General features: G+C 48.0%; 1 protein-coding gene across 2 annotated transcripts in view; it reads left to right on the top strand.

Moving 5' to 3' along the window:
* The window catches only part of LOC147716765 (myosin-7), a 65,779-nt gene that overhangs the window by 27,528 nt on the left and 15,281 nt on the right, over positions 1 to 22,970 (top strand). For both annotated transcript variants that reach the window (XM_086923715.1, XM_086923716.1), the window contains exons 12-30: positions 1,635 to 1,773; positions 2,930 to 3,048; positions 3,192 to 3,341; positions 5,161 to 5,331; positions 7,141 to 7,450; positions 9,255 to 9,325; positions 9,763 to 9,850; positions 11,158 to 11,275; positions 13,150 to 13,273; positions 13,430 to 13,566; positions 13,694 to 13,949; positions 14,658 to 14,900; positions 15,238 to 15,414; positions 16,972 to 17,117; positions 17,706 to 17,796; positions 19,025 to 19,414; positions 20,709 to 20,835; positions 21,397 to 21,515; positions 22,224 to 22,420. In XM_086923715.1, coding sequence (XP_086779841.1) covers positions 1,635 to 1,773; positions 2,930 to 3,048; positions 3,192 to 3,341; positions 5,161 to 5,331; positions 7,141 to 7,450; positions 9,255 to 9,325; positions 9,763 to 9,850; positions 11,158 to 11,275; positions 13,150 to 13,273; positions 13,430 to 13,566; positions 13,694 to 13,949; positions 14,658 to 14,900; positions 15,238 to 15,414; positions 16,972 to 17,117; positions 17,706 to 17,796; positions 19,025 to 19,414; positions 20,709 to 20,835; positions 21,397 to 21,515; positions 22,224 to 22,420 — 3,173 coding nt within the window. The remainder of the gene's footprint in view (positions 1 to 1,634; positions 1,774 to 2,929; positions 3,049 to 3,191; positions 3,342 to 5,160; positions 5,332 to 7,140; positions 7,451 to 9,254; positions 9,326 to 9,762; positions 9,851 to 11,157; positions 11,276 to 13,149; positions 13,274 to 13,429; positions 13,567 to 13,693; positions 13,950 to 14,657; positions 14,901 to 15,237; positions 15,415 to 16,971; positions 17,118 to 17,705; positions 17,797 to 19,024; positions 19,415 to 20,708; positions 20,836 to 21,396; positions 21,516 to 22,223; positions 22,421 to 22,970) is intronic.

Genomic DNA, 22,970 nt, shown 5'->3' with positions numbered 1-22,970 from the left:
GGTAGCAAGAAGAGGCCAGGTTCATTTCCTCTGCTGGTGCTTTACACGGTTATCAGATCGCGCCCCTCCCCCCCTTTTTGGTATAATTGAAGCACAGAGGTAAACTAGGGCTGGGTAAACCCTAAACGTAAACAGATTGCACGCAGACATCCCAGGGTTGCAGTTACAGGAGGAGGCCAGCTGGGAAAGATAAGAATATGGTGTTGGCCACAATCAATAACTTGTTAATTAAACAATTCACAGAACAGAGGGGGTTTGGCTTCATGAGACACAGACCCTTGTATGCCAAGACCACAGGATGTGTTAGTAGGGATGGGTCCATCTGTCTAGACTGGGCATGGACTTGTGTTTGTTAGACCTGGGCGACGTTCTAGAATCATCTGGGTGTAAGTACGAATGCCTGCCTTGGTGGGGGGTCCTGGGTGTGACGGGGGCCACACCCAGAGCTGTGAAGGAGTTACAGGGCGATCCAGAGGCTGAATGGTACATAGCGGTACTCTCTTCAGGAGCACAAGAGTGCAAATGCCAAAGAGCCCCAGAAAGTCATTACGGCAGGACCCAGGAGGAACGGCGGCGCCCCGTTAGTCCTGTGGACGGTTGTAAACCTGAGCAACCGGGGGCTTCCCTTGATACACTCCGTCCCTTCAAGGGGCGTTAGTAAATGGGTGGACTGGCGGTCCACAGGTGATAAGGGGTAACCCCCCAAAATGGTGAACACCGATTGGTTAGGGCCAGGGTGCAATTTGGCTCATCTGGTGGGCAGGTAGCAGAGGGGCTGCCTGCCCTTGGATCGCCCGTAAGTTGACCCACCATGTTGGCATATTTCCTATGCAAAATAAACCTGCAGCAATGTTTTTTCCAACAACCAATGTGTCTTGTGTGTTCTTTATTATGGTATTGTTGAATTTGTGGTCGGGGTGCGTTGCCAATATTGGCACTATCAAACCTAGGGAAGATAATGCTTTCGTACAGCACACATCCTGAGCAGATATGTTCATAGGGGTGCTCAAATGTGATGATGAAAGGAGGCATAGTGAGGAGAAGTAACTGTGTAGGATCGCAGCATTTGTTCAAGTGGGGAAGCTGGGATTGATCCCGGGTTATCTGGTTTCATGTTGTGCAGTTCAACCCTAGACAGGTATACTATCTTGTCTCTCTCCCAAATGGCCTCAAAGGCTAATGCATTGCCTTTAATTCATTGGGGAGCTGTCTCCTCGGCCGGGAGCGCCCTTCAGATGGCAGGCCATACTAGGCCTGCAGAGTGCTGGCAAAATGCTCCGGACAGAGTCATTCGAGCCGCATCCCTCTGAGCACTTTCACAGCACTCTGGTGACACCTCCCTGCCAGTCAACGAGGAGGACGCAGTGCTGGGCAGTCCCTCTTCTGCTGCAGGAGTGATGGTGGGGGGTGCAGGGAGGTCAGTGATTTAGCTAAGTTGATGGGAGCAAGAAGTACGTGAAGAAGGCCCGGCTTTATCATGCCTTGAGGTTCCAAGACCCCCACGAGCCCAGCCCGAGCCAGGCCTTCAGTTGGCCTACCCACCTCAAAGTTTCAGAGCGTGGTGCAGTTCCCCCCAATATTTGGGCGATAGAATATTCTCCACGAGCCCTTCAGTTTTCCTCTCTCTCGCGCAGAGCGCCTTCGACGTCCTGGGCTTCACGCAGGACGAGAAGAACTCCATGTACAAGCTGACGGGCGCCATCATGCACTTCGGGAACATGAAGTTCAAGCAGAAGCAGCGCGAGGAGCAGGCCGAGCCCGACGGCACCGAAGGTAGGTCCGTGTGCAGGGGTCCAAAGTGAGGCCCTTTAGTGCTCTCCCCTGATTTCCTGTTACGGGGATCCTAGTCATTTCGGGAGGAGGGACTACAAAGATTTCACGTTTATGGGGAATAATATGTGGAAACCGGGGCACAGCTGTACCGCCTTCCATGAGCAAGGGATAACTAACGCACCTGAGCTCTGCTCCTGTGGTCCGGGAATGAGTGATCTATGATCGGGTGACTGTCTGTCCCCTGTCCGTTGCGGGTGTGTTCCCAGACCTCTGCTGGGACTTCTGCAGGGACGGCCAAGCCTGGCCGCCTCTTTTTCGAGTCCTAATGCATGTTTACCTGCGGAGTCGGGGGGTGGCGAGAGTAAAACAGAGGTAGAGTTGGTGAGTGCCACTTGCTTGGCAATGTGTGTGTGGGTGGGGAGCAGGGAAGACATCCGAATTCTAGAGGCAGCCCCCTGGGGTGTTAACTGACAAGGCCTTGGGCTCTCTGGCCTGGTCTGGCAGGGCTGTAGCCCTGGGCCATCGGCCTTCCCTTCCAGTGAGTCTACAGGTCCCTGGGCCCAGCAAGGACTGTGGGTGAACACAGGTGCATGTCAAGGATGCGCAGCAGCGTAGGGCACGCGGCTCTGAGGTATTGCTTCTCTAGCAGCAAACTGCCAGTTTACGGGGCTGGTGACCACAAACACACAAGCCCGGTAACAGCATACATGTATCAACTCCCGTTACCCATCTATAACGCTATATATCATATGATTGATAATCAACATACTCTTTGTTAGCTTTCAGACTATGTTTAATAGGGATTGGGAATGTATACACAATTAAAGTGGTAGCATTTTATGCTGAGTTATAGAGTGATACGCGTCCTCCCTCGATGTGCTGGTATATACTGAGTGATAATCAGTACAACTGCGTGATGTGTGTATACTGGGATATGGCGCCACCTGTGCAGTGATTTTATCACTGTGTGTCCTAGCATATACCATTACATAGCTTCCCCTTGTATGTGGCATAGATACGCTGTAAGTGGTAATGAATGCACCGAGTTTGATACTATGTGACATGATGAGAGGGCCTTTAGAATTCTGCGTGTGTTGCTTGGTGTGTTGCACAGTCAAAGCTTGCAGTAACATTTAATTCCTTCCTCATGTTGCAGAGGCCGACAAGTCCGCCTATCTGATGGGCCTGAACTCAGCTGACCTGCTGAAGGGCCTCTGCCACCCCCGGGTGAAAGTTGGTAACGAGTACGTGACCAAGGGGCAGAATGTCCAGCAGGTGAGCCTTGGATGTCGCCACGTGTGCAGTGCACAACCACAGCCAGCGTTTGCCTTTTCCCAGATGCTGTACACTGTCGTCCACATTAGCACAGTCACAGCACCCCAGTGTCCGCGCTTTCACAAAATGTCTGTGTCTTCCAGGTCTGTTACTCCACCGGTGCCCTGGCCAAGTCCGTGTACGAGAAGATGTTCCTGTGGATGGTGGTGCGCATCAATGTCACGCTGGAGACCAAGCAGCCCCGGCAGTACTTCATTGGCGTCCTGGACATCGCCGGCTTTGAGATCTTTGATGTAAGCTTGTCCTCATCACAAGCTCAGTCTGTGACCAGCGTGCCGTAGACAAGCGACTCTGGCAGTAGAGCCACTGAGCTGTCCCCACAAATACAAGGTTTCCTGCTTAATGCAAAGGCAACTTATGAAGGGGTCCAGGGAGAGGGTAGGGTGTCGATGAGCAAAGATGGTAAAATAAAGCAATTACGCCAGGGGGTATACATATTACAAGCCACTCTACCTTTCATAAAGGCAGTCACCTACAAGGGCCTACCGATTAGTTTGATGTAGTGCGTAGAGGGGGCTGATGGGAACCGAATCCGGCCGATCCAGGTCTGGCTGGATTAACCAGTCAATGCAGAGGTTTGGGTGAGACTGTAGTGGCTTCCTCCTCTCTTCCACTCATAGCCAAGGGTGCCACCTTGGCTCTTACAGGAATTAGAGATCAAGGCTCTGGCAACAAAGAGTACAGGAAGACAAAAAATATCCTGAAAAGGAATCACCTGACCACAGGTGGTGAAGTCATACCACAATCCAGCGGAAAGGCTCTCTAGAGCGCACATACCACCGTTGTTCAACGGCAGCCGAGGCCTTGCTACATTTTCAAGCAATTTACAAGAGATCCATTCAATATGCAAAAAAGGGTATATCATTTTCTAGCTCGGGGCATTACTGAAAATCCGTCAAGCTGTCAACCCTCGTGGGCCAATGTTGGACAACACCAACCTAGGGAATTTAGAAGGAGGTAACCCAGGGGTTATTGACAGCAATCAACAGTTTGTGCGCACAGTTCACGCTTCATCTGAAGCTCTGATCACAGAAAGCCATGGAAGATACCAGGAGGCTGACCAGGCCTTCCCTTCAGCGAACAGTCAAAATCACAGAGGTTCATCAACACACGCGTACATCCACTCACCAACTAGGACAGTTGTGCAGGTCTGCATTTTACTATTTGAGAAAAGGCATGCAGTGTCCAGGGAGATCCATGCGAAGCTGCAGGATGCAGGGGGCGGGAATTCCAACTACTGTTGAGTTACACTTTCATAGAGTTTATGAGCCCAGACCGCATAGAGTGAAAGACACATGTTTAAACAACAAGTCGACATTGCCATTGTTCAGTGATGTCTCAAGTGCTTTTTTGGAGTCTCTGGCTGAGCAGCACAGAGGCTGGTGTCCTACAAAAGTACCAGAGAGCCCAGCAGAAATCCCGGCAGGAGCAAGGGTCGAGGAGCATTGGCTGTGAGGGAGATGGAGGCACCGCTTATGCTGCAAGGAGTGTAGTGCGTAGTTGTAGAATCGCTGTATGTGTTTTAGTTGTAGGGGTATTTGTGGAGACATCTGCTCTGAGAAAGCAGTAGGGAGTGGTTATAGCAGCACTGGCTGCACATTAGCTGTAGTGATTGCTTGTGCTGTATGAAGTGTAGACAGCGATTGTAGAATCATTGTAAGGGAGCTGTAAGGAATTGATAGAGAATCACTGGTTGTGCGGGAGCTGTAGGCAGTGGTTACAGAGCACTGGCTGTGAAAGAGCTGTAAGGAGTTGTTATAGAGCACTGGCTGTGCAGGAGCTGTTGGAGAGAGCTGTTGGAAGTGGTTGTGGAATCAGTGGCTATGGGGGAACCTTAGGGATGTTTGTAAGTTTTGTTTGGGAGCTGTAGATTTTGGTGTAAGAGCACCAACTAGGAGATGTAGGAAGTGATGTACGAGCACTGTTTGTATCTTCCGGGTGTTGTGAAGTTGGGGCCGCTATGTGGAAGTCATCACCAGTTTCCAGATGGACCACACATGGGCACGTGTCCACCACTCTGTGTCTGATCACTTCTTTTTTGCCCCTAAACAGTTCAACAGCTTCGAGCAGCTCTGCATTAACTTCACCAACGAGAAGCTGCAGCAGTTCTTCAACCATCACATGTTCGTGCTGGAGCAGGAGGAGTACAAGAAGGAAGGCATTGAGTGGGAGTTCATCGACTTTGGCATGGACCTGCAGGCCTGCATTGACCTCATTGAGAAGGTGGGCATAGGGGACCGTTGAGCGACTCATGGGCTGTGACGGGATTCAAGGGGCTGAGATGGGAATCGAGGTTATCAGTGGAACGCGGGAAGCTATTGAGGAATTATGGGCTCCATTGCAGACCTGCATCGACCTTATCGAGAAGGTGGGTAGTGGGGACCATTGAGCGACTCATGGCTGTCCGGGGGTGGATGGGGCCAATATGAGAACAGAGGTTATCAGTGGAACACAGGAAGTTATTGAGGAATGATGGGCTCCATTGTAGACCTGCATCAACCTCATCGAGAAGGTGGGCAGTGGGGACTGTTGAGCGACTCATGGGCTGTGAGGGGATTGAAAGGGCTGAGATGGGAATCGAGGTTATCAGTGGAACGCGGGAAGCTATTGAGGAATTATGGTCTCTATTACAGAAATGCATCGACCTTATCGAGAAGGTGGGCAGTGGGGACCATTGAGCGACTCATGTGGTGTCCGGGGTGGATGGGGCTCGATATGAGAACAGACGTTATTAGTGGAACAGGAAGTTATTGAGGCAAGATGGGCTCCATTGTAGGCCTGCATCAACCTCATCGAGAAGGTGGGCAGTAGAATGTGGAGTGACTCGTTGGGTTTCCGGGGGTAGAAGGGGTTGATGTGGGAATTGAGGTTATCAGTGGAATGCGGGAAGCTAATGAGGAATGATGGGCTCCATTGCAGACCTGCATCAACCTTATTGAGAAGGTGGCCAGTGGTGACCATTGAGCGACTCGTGGGGTATCTGAGGGGGAAGGGTTAATATGAGAATGGAGGTATTCAGTGGAACACAGGAAGTTATTGAGAAATGGTGGGCTCCATTGCAGACCTGCGTCAACCTCATCAAGAAGGTGGGCAGTGGGTACCGTTGAGCGACTCTTGGGCTGTGAGGAGATTGAAGGGTCTGATAAGGGAATGGAGTTTGTTAGGAAAATGGTGGACTCCATTGCAAGCCTGCATCAACCACAATTGGAGTGTGGGCAGGGGCGGGCCAGCAAGGGAATGGAGGGCTACCAGGGAATGAAAGACTTCCATTGGAATGGAGGCTGACAGTAATGGAGGGAGCCATGGAGGATTGGTGGACTGCACTGCAGGCCTGTACAAGTGTTACTGAGAACTGGGTGGGGGTTACTGAGAGAACAGTAAGGCGACCTGCAGAATAGGGGCTGTTGATGGAATTTGGGAACGATTAAGCGTTGCTGGGTTCCATTTCAGCTCTACCTTAACGTCATCATGGAGGTCCATGGGGCGAGGGCATCAGATGCATGAAAGAGCTGTCAATGGAATGAACATGAGGCTCCATTAAAGCCTTCCATAGATTTCATCAAAACGTGGGGGAGGAAGGATGTGCGGAGAATAGGTGCTCCTCAGTGGAATGGTATCTCCATCAAGGAATGTGGGGCCTCGATTGCACACCTAGGTCAACAACATTGAGCGAGTGGTGACGGAAGGGGTCTAAAGCTATTGCATTGGGACAGAGGAATGGGGGAGTCCTGTAAGAGGAAATGGAGGCAGGTGGGAGGAGGAATGCTTTATCTAAGCTCTCCATTAGATATCTGCATTTACTTCACATTGGACGCTGGACTTGGCAGGAGGGGTTTGACAAATGGGGGCTCCATTGAGGAATTGGGTCGATTTTAGGAACACAGGATCTATCATAGAGTGAGGGACTGCCCAAAGTACCTCACAGGCCTGAGGTGCTCCTCTTAGCCCCTCTGCTCAACTCATCTTCGAGTTAGACCTTCAGTTTGTTACCCAGAACTCAGGATCAATTTGCTGACTTGCCTTTTCTTACAGCCAATGGGCATTATGTCTATCCTGGAGGAGGAGTGTATGTTCCCGAAGGCCTCCGACCTGACATTCAAGGCCAAACTCTACGACAACCATCTTGGCAAGTCTGCCAACTTCCAGAAGCCACGCAACCCAAAGGGCAAGCCAGAGGCACACTTCGCCCTTATGCACTATGCAGGAACAGTAGACTACAACATCATGGGCTGGCTGCAGAAGAACAAGGACCCCCTGAACGAAACTGTGGTGGGGCTTTACCAAAAGTCCTCTCTTAAGCTCCTAGCGACTCTGTTTGCAAACTATGCCAGTGCTGACTCAGGTAACCACAGCTGCAGGGCAGTTACAGTCCATTTTTAAGGTCTTGCCTACCTAACAGCTCTGTGTAGACAAAAGCCTGTTGTGTACCATACTGAAACATTATAGTGGGAAAAGGGCCCCTCTATTGCTTACCATTGGCTGGCTTTTTTGTCACTCTCATGTGCTTGCTTCTGATTTGATGTCTTGCCTTTCTCTTCTTGTATTTGTCCCACCCATGGAGCATAGTCTGTTTACTATTTTTTTATTGGATGACTTGTATTCTTTCATTGTTCACATTCAGAGAACTACTGTTTTCTTTATCTGGAAGCACTCCACAAGAGTGTGTGTGTGTTTTCTAGCTCTCTGCTTTGTGTATCCTGCTTCCTACACTTAAAACACCTGCACCGTATGCGTGCCCCTCCCCCGCCCCCAACGCTCCTCTAAAGCTTTCCTCACCTTATCCCTGGCTTTCCTTATTAATATTTTTTGTTCTCCCACCAGACCTACCCTCAAGCACCCTCGCCCCTGCCCTCTTCCTATTTGTTCCTCACTCTTTGATGCCCCCTCCCAGAACTCAATTCCCACCCATTTGCTGTTCCAATATTTGTCCTAGCTCTTCTGGTCTCTCATCTCCAATCTATCTTTTTAATTCGAATACTTTGTGTTTAAGCTACTCGTATCTGTGACTGCAAGGTTTGTGCTAGTAACAGTTAGTCAAATGCTACGTGTACACACCTTTATAAAAAGATGAGCAAGTACTAAAGCCCCAAATGCACAAAAACTCTTACTGCAGCACCGAAGACCCTCTCTGCAATGGAGATCCAATTCTATGTCAGTCTGTCTCCAGCTATGAGAGAGCAGCCTTAAATATCCCCACCTGTGAGATTGCTAGCAAATGCTTACTGCTGGTTAGGTCTCGTTAACAAGTTGCATGAAACACATAACAACACTGATATACACGAACAAATGAAATGTCTGCATCGAGGTACACCACAATATAATGCGGGAGAAAAAGGCAGTGGTGTTTCAGGTAAACTCACAAGTGGTTCTTTGCAATCTAGGGTGTTTCTCACATCCTTCCATGGCCTGTGTCTGATTCTTTGAGAGCTAGGGTGTACCTCACATGTTTCACAGGCCAATGTCTTGTTTCTTTGAGGAGTAGGGTGTACCTCACATGCTTCCCTAGCCTGGGTCTGATGCCTTGAGGAATAGGGTGTACCTCACATCCTTCCCTAGCCTGGGTCTGTTTTTTGAGGAGCAGGGTGCACCTCACGTTCTTCCATGGCATGTGTCTGGTTCTTTGAGGAGTATGGTGTACCTCTCATGCTTCCCTTGCCTGGGTATGATTCTTTGAGGCCTGTGATCTTTCTTACATCGTTCTGTGGCCTGGGTCTGATCCTCTGAGGCATTAGAGTGCTTCCCCGCAGGGCCGGCTCTAGGCATGTGCAAGCTGTGCACCTGCACAGGGCCACCAAACCCCAGGGGCCACCACGCCAATATATATCCTTAATATATTAATCCTCTGAGGATGGATACATATTTGCGTGGTGGCCCCTGGCAGGGAGTTGGCGGCCTCCGGCTCTGTTCCACTACTAAACACCCTGACCCCCTCCCCTCTTTACTGGGCTGCGCGCTCCGCCCCGCCCGGACTACCTCTTCCGGGTCCCCTACCTACGCTCCTTGCCCAGGGCCACCATGAGCCTAGAGCCGGCCATGTTCCCCGGTGTTCCAGTTAAGAGACCCGAGGGTAGCGAGTGTCTCGGAGGTGTCCTTCCTTTCTTTCTACCGTTTGCCTGATTTGCCTCCTGTCTTTCTTCCAACACTAGAGCAAGTGGCCAAAGGCAAAGGCGCCAAGAAGAAGGGCTCTTCGTTCCAGACGGTGTCTGCGCTGCATCGGGTGAGTTGGTGCACGCTGAGGGGAGGTTAGCAGACGTAGCTATCGAGCTCTGAATATCCTTTACACACACATCGTCCCATCGGGCGTACCTCTTCTATCATTAACTCCAATGGGGCGATGCTTTTGTAGACGATATTTTATTTTCTGTGCTTTGGTTACGATATTCTGATACAACACGGGCTCGAGTGGTCAAGGGTTACAGGGCAAAGGGCAAGGCGGTAATTCCATCGCCTCATTTATATGTCACCATGTTACCCTCCCGTTTTTATCTCTCCCTCTGTTCCACTTTCAGCCCTCTACTCTTCTTCACATCTCATTCCCCTCCGCGTGGCCTCTCTCCCTTTCTTGTGTCCTTTCTTTCTCCTTTTCCTCCATCTGTCTGTCTGTCCGTCCACACCTCCCTTTCGGTTTCTTGATGCCATCTCACTCTCCTGCAGGAAAACCTGAACAAGCTGATGTCCAACCTGCGCTCCACACACCCCCACTTTGTGCGGTGTATCATTCCGAATGAAACCAAGGCTCCAGGTGAGTCAGTGAGACAGAGAAGCGCCGTTGTCACCCACACTGCACCGCGGAGGGGGCCCTGCCCCGTGTGGACCCCGGGGCACGGAGCGAGGCAGGAATCACGCATCCACTCACTCGTGCTCCTCTAAATCTGCCCTGGTTCTGGAGGGACCTTCTTTCCCTTCAGTAAGAGTGGCAATCAGGGCACAAGTCCTAAAACACAAGTGGGGGGGCTAACCTAGTTAATCAGTAAGCAAGTGTCATCACGGCGCATGACACCAGATCTTAAGCCCTCACATATATGTTTAACATGTCTATCATGAGTACATTAAAGCACAGTTTGAGTATACAGGAAACCCCCCTGATTTAGGCAGAAGAGTAACACATTCGCAAGCTACACATTAAACAATGTTGCCTTTTGTCGGTGTAAACTTCCTCTACCCATAGTGCTTTCCAAGAAAAAATTGTGATAGTTAAATTATTACGCTTCCTCAGGGGTAGTAAGCACTATGTAAATGCTATTTATTTTGTGTAAATACTGGGAAAGACCAACACATCTGACATTCTTACAGTACATGCAAATCTCCTAAACAGAGCCTGAACAAAGTGAAAAGTTGCCTCTTTTAAGTAACTGTGAAGTGCTAACAAGGTGTGAGCCTTTGTTTCCCCTCCACTGCCTTTGCTTCTAGGTGTAAGGCTCCTGACATCTATCAGCCAGGAGACTCGAACAAAAGCAGGCCTGATGACCCCTCAGATTCGGACTTTGTTATGGGTCTAGCAGGTGTCCGAAATAAGAGAGCCACCTCCCTGCCTGCACGTTGTTGCGATGATCGAAAGCAGACAACAAGGTGCAGGCCCTGCTGAATGTGTCCCGGTATTTGCAAATTACACTGTGGGTTTGCAAATTACAACGGGACGAATTCAGCATATTTTTCAGTGGGGCCCAACTTCTTGGCAGGGTGGACGGTGTCCACCGTGTGAATATAGTGGGTAGACGCCGTCCACCCGCGTGTACCCCAGACTTGTGCCCTGGGGCAATTACATTTCTGGTCTTTAGGGCTGGGGTATTTCTATAGCTACACACACACACACGTATGTACTGTACCACCTTACACACATGTAACACACACATGCGCGCATCCCAGGACACCCCCTTATCCCTATAATCCCACCACTGCTAGGAGCCACCTGAGAGGGCTCCACCTCTTCAGGGATCCCGTCTAGATGTCTTCTCTCCTGTCCAAAGGAGGCAGCCTTCTGGTCCCAGAGTGAGTGGGATCTTTCCTCCTTTCTTTCTCTTCAGTTCTTCTTGTGTCTGTCCCACGCAGGTTCGATGGATAACCGCTTGGTCATGCACCAGCTCCGCTGTAACGGGGTCCTGGAGGGTATCAGGATCTGCCGGAAGGGCTTTCCCAACCGGATCCTCTACGGGGACTTCCGCCAGAGGTGAGCACTCTTCCATAGCTTCTGGTGCGTCTTTGGAGGGGAGAGCTTGTGACAACCACCCAGACCTTCGGCAAAAAGGAGCTACTTTTTGCCAACTCAAAGGCGCGCATCCATTTCCCGGCATAGTTAGACCTGGGACCTCTCATCTTTGTACCGGCGTGGGCATGTGACATGGCTTCCCCGGCAAGAGTGATTGCCACCACCCAGCGTCGGATTGGTAACGGGGGCATTCGGGCAATGCCCGAGGGGCCGGGGTCCGAGTTCCACCTGAGGGCTGCTTTTGAGCAGCCTGGGGACTGATTTGGGCAGTGTCTCTGTTGTTCGACTATACCACCAGTGGCCCAGTGGGTGTCTAAGTGGCCTTTCTGGAGGGAGATGGGCGCTCATTACCTCCCGTATAGCATCAACAGGTAGAGATGTCACCCCTTTTCTCTCACTGGGCCTCCCATTAATGTAGGCATACTGAGCGGGGCAGAGGGCCTGTGCAGAAGTGGCCTCACTTTTTTCAGGGGTGTTTCACTAGTGTAAACTGATGCGTTCATATTCCCCCCTTTTTTATGTAAAATTACGCTGAAGCAGTGATTTTAGGGAAGGCATTATGCAAATGTGGGCCGATTTTTTTATGCGTGCCCAGGCCGATTTTTAATCCCAATCCAACCCTGGCACCACCACACTGCTTGCCCCTACTGTTACTCCCTTCCTTTGAGCGCGGGAAAGGGGGTTGTCTTGGCCAGTTTTGAGCTGTGTGGGAAGTATGGCAGCAGACAGCAAGGATGTAGGGAGACTGAATAGTTAGCAGAGCCTCTGCCCTGCTGGCATCTCTTTAGTCTCCAGGGTCACCACAGGAGAGACTTCTGCAGGGATCTTCACAAGTGTGGCACAGAAGGGATGTGCTGTTGAGGGCGCCCAAGGTGTCATGGTGCCAGGCTGTAGTGTGGCTGCTTTAATAATCATTACTCCTAATCAGGTGGGATGCTAGCCTCCTGAGTGGATTCAACCCCAGATTTAGAATCAACTAAGGGCACCAAGGCAACCTCACAGGTCTTGTTTGGAAACAGAACCTACAACATCAAATTGTAGGCCTCCTCAGAGGAGCAGGAGCGGTCCGGTGTGGGGAATGTAGGTTGATGGCCCGGATCCCAATTCCCTTGGGCTTAGGGAGCTTGTCTGTGCCATGGAATAAAAGATCCTCAGTGTCCTGCAAGCATGGTGGCACCAGAGTCCATGGAAGCGACCTTATTCAGGAGAACCTCTGTTTGCAATCCTTTCCAGCGACTGCAAGTACTGGTCTATTGCACCGAGCTCTCCTTCGTTTTGTGTGTGTGTTTGCATCTCTCTGCCTGCCCCTGAGGCATTTGCATACAAGTTTTCGCCTGAGAACACTGCTCAGCTCTTGTACATTCCTTTAAAAAACCTGCTATGTATTTTCATGGCAGCTCCTGGAAATGTTGGTATAGTAAGTGTACATGCTCCAAAAACCCCTACCCAAAAGCCTTTTTCTGTATTTACCTACCGGATATCTCTGAAATTCTCTTCCGCTTTTGTATAGGTATGAGTCTTTTGATTTGTTTATGATTATATGAGTGCATTTCCAGAATTATTTTTGCTGTGCTTGTAAATGTGTTTGCGTTTCCCAAAAATAAGAGCTTAGTTTTCTGTATTTCCGTAAAAGGCAGAAGGTGTGGAGTGTCAGCAGGCAGGTTGGGTGGGGGTGGGAGAGACCAAGGAACTGGCTACAAGGGTCCGACCTCTACCCGCCTATAAGGAGAGCGAAGAGTACAATGTAGCTTGGCTACAATTTGAATTCTTAGGTCTTTATTATAGTCGAAGAGTTTATTGATAGTTGATTGACCCAGGTTCTGCCTTCCTTCCAGATACCGAATCCTGAACCCAGCTGCTATTCCCCAAGGCCAGTTTATCGACAGCCGGAAAGGGGCAGAAAAGCTCCTGGGGTCCCTTGATATAGACAACAGCCAGTACAAGTTTGGGCACACTAAGGTAAGATGTCTTACTGCACCCTAGGTTCACCCTATCCCTTGAACAACACAAGATGGTGGATGCTGTGGTGCTGACAGTGCCACCTGTTTTGCCCTGAGCATTCCACTATCCCGTGTAAACCTTGAGGCATCTCCTGATGTTCTTCTTCACCCCCAGGTCTTTTTCAAGGCTGGTCTCTTAGGTCAGCTGGAAGAGATGAGAGATGAACGCCTGTCCCGCATCATCACCCGAATCCAGGGACAGTCCCGCGGAGTGCTGTCTAGGATGGAGTTCAAGAAGATCGTGGAGCGCAGGTACAATGCCAGTTTCTGCGTCTCATGTTTGACACAGTCCATTCTTCTTCTCCTTTCTATGAATTCTTCATGCTGTTCTGTTTCTTCTTCTCCCCACCCTCCATCGTCTGCCCTTCTACTACCTCAGGGATGCCCTACTGGTCATCCAGTGGAACATTAGAGCTTTCATGTCAGTGAAGAACTGGCCTTGGATGAAGCTCTACTTCAAGATCAAGCCACTGCTGAAGAGCGCCGAGACCGAGAAAGAGATGCAGACCATGAAGGAGGAGTTCCAGAAGCTCAAGGAGGCTCTGGAAAAGTCAGAGACTCGGCGCAAGGAGCTGGAAGAGAAGATGGTGTCCCTGCTCCAGGAGAAGAATGACCTGCAGCTACAAGTTCAAGCTGTGAGTCTTCTCTGCACATTTCCTTGGAGGTGGAGGTCAGAGTTATTGTGCTAAGTAAAAGCCCAGAGACTACTAGTGAGAGCCAATTGAAGGTCCTCACAGACCATAGGGAGGATCATCTCCCCAGGCTTGGCAAGTGGCACAGTTTCATGACTTACAATTAGAGGTATATTCTTATCCCTAAAACTTCCACGATAAAGCTACATGTTACCTTTTTTCACTCCCCTCTCAGGCCATTATGGGTAGATGTGCATGTCTTTCAGTTGCACCTACTCACTTGCTTCACAAAGCCTCCAGACGAGATTTACATGTCTTTACATGTTCATTTACCAAGCCTCCGGAGAAAGAGCTCACCTTCAAAGCTCATGCAACGAATCACCCCTCATATCACCAGACGTAGAATTAGATGACCCCCGTCCCGACGGAAACCTCAAACTGACAGTTACAACCCCCAAGTGTAGCTATTCTTTAACTTCTTAAACATCCAAGTTGATGTCTTGACTCACACAGCAAAGGCATTAAATGCATGTGTCCCAAGTCCATGCCAAGTGAGCTGATGACCTTATTCCCAGAGGATTGTGTGTTACTTCTGGCTTCAGTACTTAATATTAGTTCAACTATTATAGAGGTTTCTCATTGAGAACCACTGCCCTGTGAACTCCTGAAGTTGTTTGTGGCTCCACATTCACATTCTCTGTCCCACTGCAGGAGCAAGATAATCTGGCTGATGCAGAAGAGCGATGTGATCAATTAATCAAGAACAAGATCCAGCTGGAGGCCAAGGTGAAGGAGCAGACGGAGCGCCTAGAAGACGAGGAGGAGATGAACGCTGAGCTGACAGCCAAGAAGAGGAAACTGGAGGATGAGTGCTCGGAACTCAAGAAAGATATTGACGACCTGGAGCTCACCTTGGCCAAGGTGGAGAAGGAGAAACATGCCACAGAGAACAAGGTGAGGCTGATAGACGTACCCTTAACCTTCCTCTTTCTCCCGCTATGGCTACAGTGATAGTTTCTCCAGCTCTGTCACCTTTCCCCCCCCCCATCTTCCACCACATATTAGGAGTAAGATGAGTTCATCGGTGTTTGGGGTGACTGTGGTTCACTCCTCGCTGCTTTCTTTCTACGTCATTTCATTTCAACCTATCTGCCTTTAACATTATCCTGCTCTTTGTCAGACAACCATTTTTTTCATTGCCTTTAGAACAACTGAAGCTCCCCAAATGTCCATGAAATTATGTAATATTGACTGATTGATTGATTGACTAACTTTATTATTCCACACCCAGGTGAAGAACCTGACAGAGGAGATGGCTGGACTGGACGAGATCATCGCCAAACTTACCAAAGAGAAAAAGGCCCTGCAGGAGGCTCATCAGCAGACCCTGGATGACCTCCAGGCTGAGGAGGACAAGGTCAACACCCTCAGCAAAGCCAAGGCAAAGCTGGAGCAGCAAGTGGATGATGTACGTATAGGCCTTGTGAAATATTATCTGCGGATGACTGACAGTGGGCTATACCGGTAACTGAATGACCACTTGGGAAACGTTTTGGTCGTTCTCATTAGCTGGATGTATCTTTGGAGGATGTAGAAACAGCAACAACATGACACTATAAAGCAATTTAAGTTGGGTCTGTGATTTTCAAAGTGAGAATCCATGAGTTCTGTCAATGAGTTGCTTTATGATTGGTTCAATAAGGAAGAAACGTTAATTGCTATCTCTGTCTTGGTAAGTGTTGGCCTTGGTGTTTCCATGGACTAATATAGCTGTTAATGGATGTTTACATGGTGAAACTCTATCCCACGGTATTGATTGCTTATCTGTGTGGGGATTGTTCAAACGTGGATGTTGGAGTGCCGCTTGAGATTGGACTCTCTCTTACTTGGAAGGGACGTTGGTGGAATGGTTCTGTGAAAACAAATGTAGGCATTTTAATAAAATGTTCTTGCCTTTCAGCCTTTTAGGCATCCTTTGACAAAATATAAAAAGCAACTTTAAACGTGTGGGACACATACAGATTAAAAACCTGATATCTGTGTAAGACAAAGTAATAGGAGTAATGGCGGGGCGGGCGAAGGAAATGACATAGCCAGCACATGTTCTTTAGTAGTTATTTGTAGATGGCTTTGAGAAATGTATTCTTTTCTGTTTTATGCCTCAATCTCTTATTCCATACCCACTACTTTCTCCAGATTCCTTTAATTACCAAGGATGGAGAAGGGAGTGCTGCAGCGAGAGCAATAGGTTCAGAATCAGAGGCAGATATAGATGTTTGGGTTGGTTTTGTTGTAACTACAGTATTCCTCCCTACTGTGAATGTTTCATGGGTTTAATTAAATATCAAAACCCATGAAATATTCACTGTAGGCTAGATGGTCAGTCAGAAAATTTCTTTGACAATACTTATGTTTCATTAGGGTACATTAGGATGTCCTATAGTTAAGAGGACCTGTACAGGGTATGTAGAACCGCACAATTCTTTTTTTTACATTTTTCAACAATTACATGAGATTATGCGAATGGTATGAAATGTGTATTGTTGGTATCTCCTGTGAATTGGGCACACATTATGTAAAAAAAAAGTCACACGTGATACCAGCAGCCCATATGTTGGAGCAGAAAATATCTCCTGGAGAAGCACTTTCTGTTCCAAGCAGCAACTAATGATGCAAGATTGCATCATGCACATTTTTGTGAATTTTACAACTTTTGTTAGTGTAATTTTCCTACCAAACTAGAACTGTAGTGTTGAGGGTTAGCAAAGAGAAGTTGAAGTTTCTTAATTGGACGGTTCCCTAGTGGGAAAGGGCGTTAAGTTGTCTTACAGTTTGAACAGGCTGTTGTACCGAGGCTGCTGATGGTGTTCTTTGACCTATCTTGCTCTAGAACGAGGGTTGAATGAAAAGGTCTCTATCCATGCTAGAATAGGCCAGGCGGTGTGGCTGAGGGCTCTCTTACTGCAGCAGGAATGATTAAAAGGCCACCAAAGGTTCAGCGACAATGTCCTTGTGATTCCCATAGCTGGAAGGATCCCTGGAGCAGGAGAAGAAGGTCCGCATGGACCTGGAACGCGCCAAGCGGAAGCTGGAGGGAGACTTGAAGCTCACCCAGGAGAGTCTCATGGATTTGGAGAATGACAAGCAGCAACTAGAAGAGAGGCTAAAGAAGTAAGAACCCATTTTGGACTGTCTATTAGGAATGTCCTCTAAGACTGGATACATGAGGAGTACTCACAGAAATTCCCGATCTTCTCAGGTTGCCAAGCAAATGTACCCTTTCTGTACTGTCACAAAAACAAATCAAGATGAAGTACTTCCTTCTCTTTGGGATGGCCGCTGTCTGTGCGCTTAATACTCTCACCCAACACACAAAGAATATGAGAGTAAATAGAGGACATCTATTGTGGACTAGTTGAGCTGTTCTGCCCTATTTGTACTGACTATTCAGAGTCTACAGAGAATTGTCTAGATTGCCCAAGGTATCAGTCTGACTCCTCAAAGATAGTCCCATGTCTTAATAATGGGGACACAAAGATTTAAAGAGAAACTCAAAATATAAATCCTCATGGTCAGACAGCATGTGCCAACTTTATACACTGGTTGGCAAGCCAAGGCTAGTCTCTTTAGCCTTACATGCCTGTGGAAGGTCTTAGGTGTGTAGGTAGCTGATGTGGTAGAGCTAAAGAGGGGGGAGGGGTGGACCAAGCAACTAATTAAAGCTGCATTATTAACTGTTGATGTGTTTTCCAAACCCAGAAAAGATTTTGAAATCAACCAGCTGAACGCTAGGATTGAGGATGAACAGAACCTGGCGGCCCAGTTGCAGAAGAAGTTAAAGGAACTACAAGTGAGTGTAACATTCCAATGCCAATGCTCTTTCCCAATTAGAGAAATACAAAAAGGATGTGGTCCAGCATGTATGCATTGACCTTTCTGTGTGTTCTAGAATAAGTGTCTTAATACTATAATAGGAAGAAGTAAGTAGAAATTTCAAGACTAAACCTTTTCTTATTACCTTGTATGACCACCACCCACTCATCCTAGTTGAGAATACTGGTAATACCTTTGTCCGTTACTTCAAGAAGACTTTATCATGTTATGAACACACTGTCCTTACTGTAAAGATAACAAAGTTGGAGATAGTCCCTTCTTCAGATCCATTTACTGCTCAGTCTTTCCCAGTACTTAATTTGTAAAAAACATAGGTGCCAGGGCCCTCATCAAGAGGCCACTGCAGGTTGCACAAGCCATTGCTCCTGCCAGAGTTGCCAATAATATGACCTACACAACTACTAACCATCCCATTCCTACAAGTGTGACAATTTGACTATTACTGGCCACCCAAAGCTATAAGAATGGCTGGGTGGCAGATATTACTCAACGTTAATGTTCATTAAAATATTAAACAGCTGTTTTGCTAATTTTGGAATTAGTCAAAAAATCGCCTCAATGTGGTGGACTGTAACAAGTGCCGGTGTAGTCAATTAAGTGCCTGTGCCGAGCACCGAAACCACCGGCTTAAATTAAGCACTGGTCTTTCCATATCTAAAGAACCTAGACCATGTGTTGAGCATTTACATCTCATGGGCATGGTAGTGCCATGAACGGTGGAAAGTGTCTCTAAATGTCAATCCCACTGTCTCATGAAGTTCAATTAAGGAATTTCAGCAAGAACATAAAAATCGCAGGGGTTGTGCAATAAACTACACAGTCTCTGACCCAAAGAGTGCAAGATTAACAATGTAATCCTGGTCAGGATGTCCGCGGGAGAGTGGAAGTGTATATATAGAGAAGAAGATGTGTGTGTGAAGCAGGAATGAGGTTATAGCCGCTTTGATGTTGAGGGCGCAAAGCATTGGATATAGGGCGATGTGGGAGGGCTGTGGAGAGAGGTCTGATAATGGTTTCTGTTTAGAGAATAAAGGCCTTGAGGCAGTGGAAAGCAAGACTCATGTAGTTGAAACCCATGCCCAAGTATATGCAGATCAACACTGAGAAGTGAGGTCTGTCTTGTGCCTGCATCCTTCATACCACCTCTGCCTAGGTATGAATTCTCTCTTATTTGTCCTGCCCAGGCACGCATTGAGGAACTGGAGGAGGAGCTGGAGGCAGAGAGGGCTGCCCGGGCCAAAGTGGAAAAGTTGCGGGCTGACTTGTCGCGAGAGCTGGAAGAGATCAGTGAGCGGCTGGAGGAGGCAGGCGGTGCGACCTCTGTACAGATAGAGATGAATAAGAAGCGAGAAGCTGAGTTCCTGAAGATGAGACGGGACCTGGAGGAGGCCACACTACATAGTGAGGCAACAGCAGCCACACTCCGCAAGAAGCATGCAGACTCCGTGGCCGAGCTTAGCGAGCAGATCGAGAATCTGCAACGGGTGAAGCAGAAGCTGGAGAAAGAGAAGAGCGAGTTTAAGCTGGAGCTTGATGACATGGCGTCCAATATGGAGCAACTTGTGAAAGCCAAGGTAGGAAGGACTCTTGTTTATACAGCGTTCATTGAGCCAAAGGCAGATATTGTCCTTCAAGTTAACCAAAGCCAGGCAATTGACCAGATATGGTCCTCCTGATGAGCCAAGACTGTCAATGAGTCAAGGTAATATTATAGAATAACCGTTGTCCTATGAAAGACAATCCTGAATTTTAAATCAGAATCTGTCCTGTCATAAGGCTGGTTCTAAAGTATGGCCCAGAACTAGACATATGAGTGGACCAAGGCCAAAGTATGGACAAGAGAATTTCAGTGAAGCAAGGATAAAACATAAATTAGAGACAGTCATAGCAGAGAGCCGCAGCTACAATATAGACCAATGAATAGGCCAAGGATGAGGCATAATTAAAAGTATGTGCTATTGTACCGCCATGGATAAGGGCATAGATTGGATTCTCAATCCTTTCATCTACATTTAGTAACACAGCCTCAAGAGCATATATTTTTAAGCACAGGTATTTAGTTTATGTGACAAATGCTTTGTCGCAGGAAACTCGTATAAATGAAAAAGATGCTTTTTAACAGTAAAACCCCATCTGTTCGGGCAGCATGAGCAGTAGAGTAGCTTCATGTGGTCTCTAGCGGACCAGGACATCATTTGAGTGGTGCAGGTAAAAGCTTGGGCAGAGTTTTATCTATCTTATACTCCTTTTATTTTGTATGGGTGCTTTCTTGTCTCAGGGAGTGCACCTTATCTGGTTGTCCAGATCTAGCCCCTTCACGTGCCACCATTAAAACCTTATACTGATCTAGATTCCTACCCAGGGGCTTGAGAAAGCATGGACTACAGCCTGCCCTATGGGAGAGCAAAAGCTAGAGTCAGTCTTATCAATGTTCAAAGACTGGAGCAGAGACTAGAGTGGCATATTGGTATACAAAGGCTTGAGCAGACAGTAGTGTGAATCCTTATCTTCAAGCCAAGGTGTGTGTAGACCAGAGGTGGCTCGCGATCTGAGATCAGAGCCTAGGCGAGGGTGTGGCGTAACGGCCAGCGCCGCCAACTTTGCAGCTGGGGATCCAGGTTTGAGTCTCGGTGTCGGCCTGTGATTCTGGGCAAATCACTTAATCTCCCTGTGCCTAGGAACAGTGCCTAAAGACCCTCACTGTGCAATACAAGTCCGAGTATTATTATTATTAGTTTAAGATTGTCATGTTTAGGCCCATTATTCAAGAGGAGAACCTCGCCACACTTTGACTTCCCTAATCTCATATTTCATTCCTGGCACCATCTTGATTTCCGCAAACTCAAGTCCCTTCTATCTATCTTCTAGGCTAACTTGGAGAAAGTCAGCAGGACCTTGGAGGACCAGATGAACGAGCACCGATTAAGGTCAGAGGAGACACAGAGGTCTGTGAATGAGCTGACCACACAGAGGGCTAAACTGCAGACTGAGAATGGTACGGATGCATGTGTGCAGAGGCAGAAGCTGCTTGAAAACATATGGCCACCCTTTATTACATAATGGCACCTGTAAACTGCATGTCTCTCCTTGCAGGGCCTGTGAATTCATCATGGAGTCCTATATGGCACTCCCCGACCCCTGTGCATCTGAGTAGGGGAAACTGGAAGTAGAATCTCTTTACCATACACCCTCAAGACTTTCCTTCCTAGTCCCCCCTTTTTTAATTGGGACTTGTCTCTGGGCTGTCCTGGAATATCTACGGAATACGATTCTGGGACTCAGACCAGCAGTCCCTGTCCCAGCCCCAGCTTTCCACAGGAAACAGTGCCTGGGATCAGCAGAGAATACCTACCCTTATGACACACCTCACCTCCCGGCATCCCCTTCCTTTAGGAAGTAACTCGGGAACAGCTTAGAAAACACACTGTGGGATACTTCTTACTTTCCTTTGGGAGAAAACTGAACTGACATTTCAGTTTTAAGCCAAAAGTTGACGTTCAGGCAACAATCTGCAAAAGATTTCCAAGGTGTTAACTGACTTGTGTTGTCTCTTTAGGTGAACTGTCTCGACGCTTAGATGAGAAGGAAGCCTTAGTCTCACAGCTGACTCGTGGCAAGCAGACCTACACCCAGCAGCTGGAAGACCTGAAGCGGCAACTGGAGGAGGAGGCAAAGGTAGGCTTTGGCTGGGAAATTAGATCATTGGCTCGGACTCTGACAGCCAAGACCAACCAATAGGAAACTAGAGCATTGGTCAATGATTAAGTAACCTTTGTTATTGTATGTAAGAGAAAGGGACTATGACAATTATTAGTGTGGAGGTTGGCCAATTGAGTGTCATATTTTCTCAGGCATGCAGTAGAGGAGGGGACAAGCATCGGCTAATGGGTTTCCAATATTGTCATATATTTTGAGCATGTTGGAGAAGAAGGAAGCCACAATACTGGCCGTGATAGTGAAGTCCTCTCTACAAAGAGGAGAAACCGCGTACCACTATTACAATACTGGCAGTATGATCAAAGGGTAGTCTCATTGTTGGATCAATGAAAGCACTCCAGAAGAGGGATGTGAGCATTAGGAGAGTGGGGTTTCTATCCTAATAATGAAATGTCAGGGGCTGCTGAAGCTGTGTATTGATGATGTATTGGCAGAATTATGGTTGGATTCAGCGGCTACAAGAGCTGGGTTTGTTGCAGGTTACATCTGAGGTTCATCACTGGAGCTATGCGTATCTTTCCGGTTCTAGAATGACCATAGGTGTCATAGGCCAAGAGCAAGGTGCATATCCGCGTTAGTCGGCCACTGGCCCACAATAAACCTTCAGAAACTGGAGTGGGTATGAGGATAATATTGCCCCACTTGTGTCCTTGTGTTTAATTCTAGTCAAAGAATGCCCTGGCCCACGCACTACAATCAGCCCGTCACGACTGCGACATGCTGCGGGAGCAGTATGAGGAGGAGCAGGAGGCAAAGGCCGAGCTGCAGCGCATCCTATCTAAAGCGAACTCCGAGGTGGCGCAGTGGAGGACTAAGTACGAGACTGATGCCATCCAGAGAACCGAGGAGCTGGAGGACGCCAAGTGAGTGCACCATCATGAAAGCAGACATTGTTATCCTCCCCTATGAACAAATGTACCCTTCTGCCACTTGATGAATTCAAATTAGTCTCTGAATCCTTTGCTGAGCTCATAGAATCAAAATGGCCAGGTGCAGTACTTCAGCCTCTTTTCTGCTGTACGTTGTAAAGCCATATTCCAATTGAGGGGCTGCACAAACAGATTCATCCTGATCCATGAGAGCAAATGAAGCCATGTGTTGCAGTGCCGATCACACATGGTTCTTTTCAGTAAATAAAGATATTTTTCATACATTTTGAAATTTGACAGCCAGTTAAGAAACCCCTCATTATCACCTATGGCCAACGTGAGGACATTTCTAGCCAATTGTCACTGATTGAGAAAAATGGAAAGGCATTTTTTCTCACAAAATCTAGGGCATTTTCGTATTTTCAGTATTAGGGTGTTTAACGTGATGACATGTGATAAGAGTAAATTTCAAGATTAATTTACAGTGTTTTAGAGCTGCAAAAGCCAATAGTCTTCACGATATTTTAGGAGGCAGATATATGGT

This window comes from Lissotriton vulgaris, chromosome 5 (assembly GCF_964263255.1).
Source record: "Lissotriton vulgaris chromosome 5, aLisVul1.2, whole genome shotgun sequence".
Taxonomy (NCBI): Eukaryota; Metazoa; Chordata; class Amphibia; order Caudata; family Salamandridae; genus Lissotriton; species Lissotriton vulgaris.
Note: the sequence above shows the minus strand (reverse complement) of the source record. Positions and strands in the feature narration are given on the sequence as shown.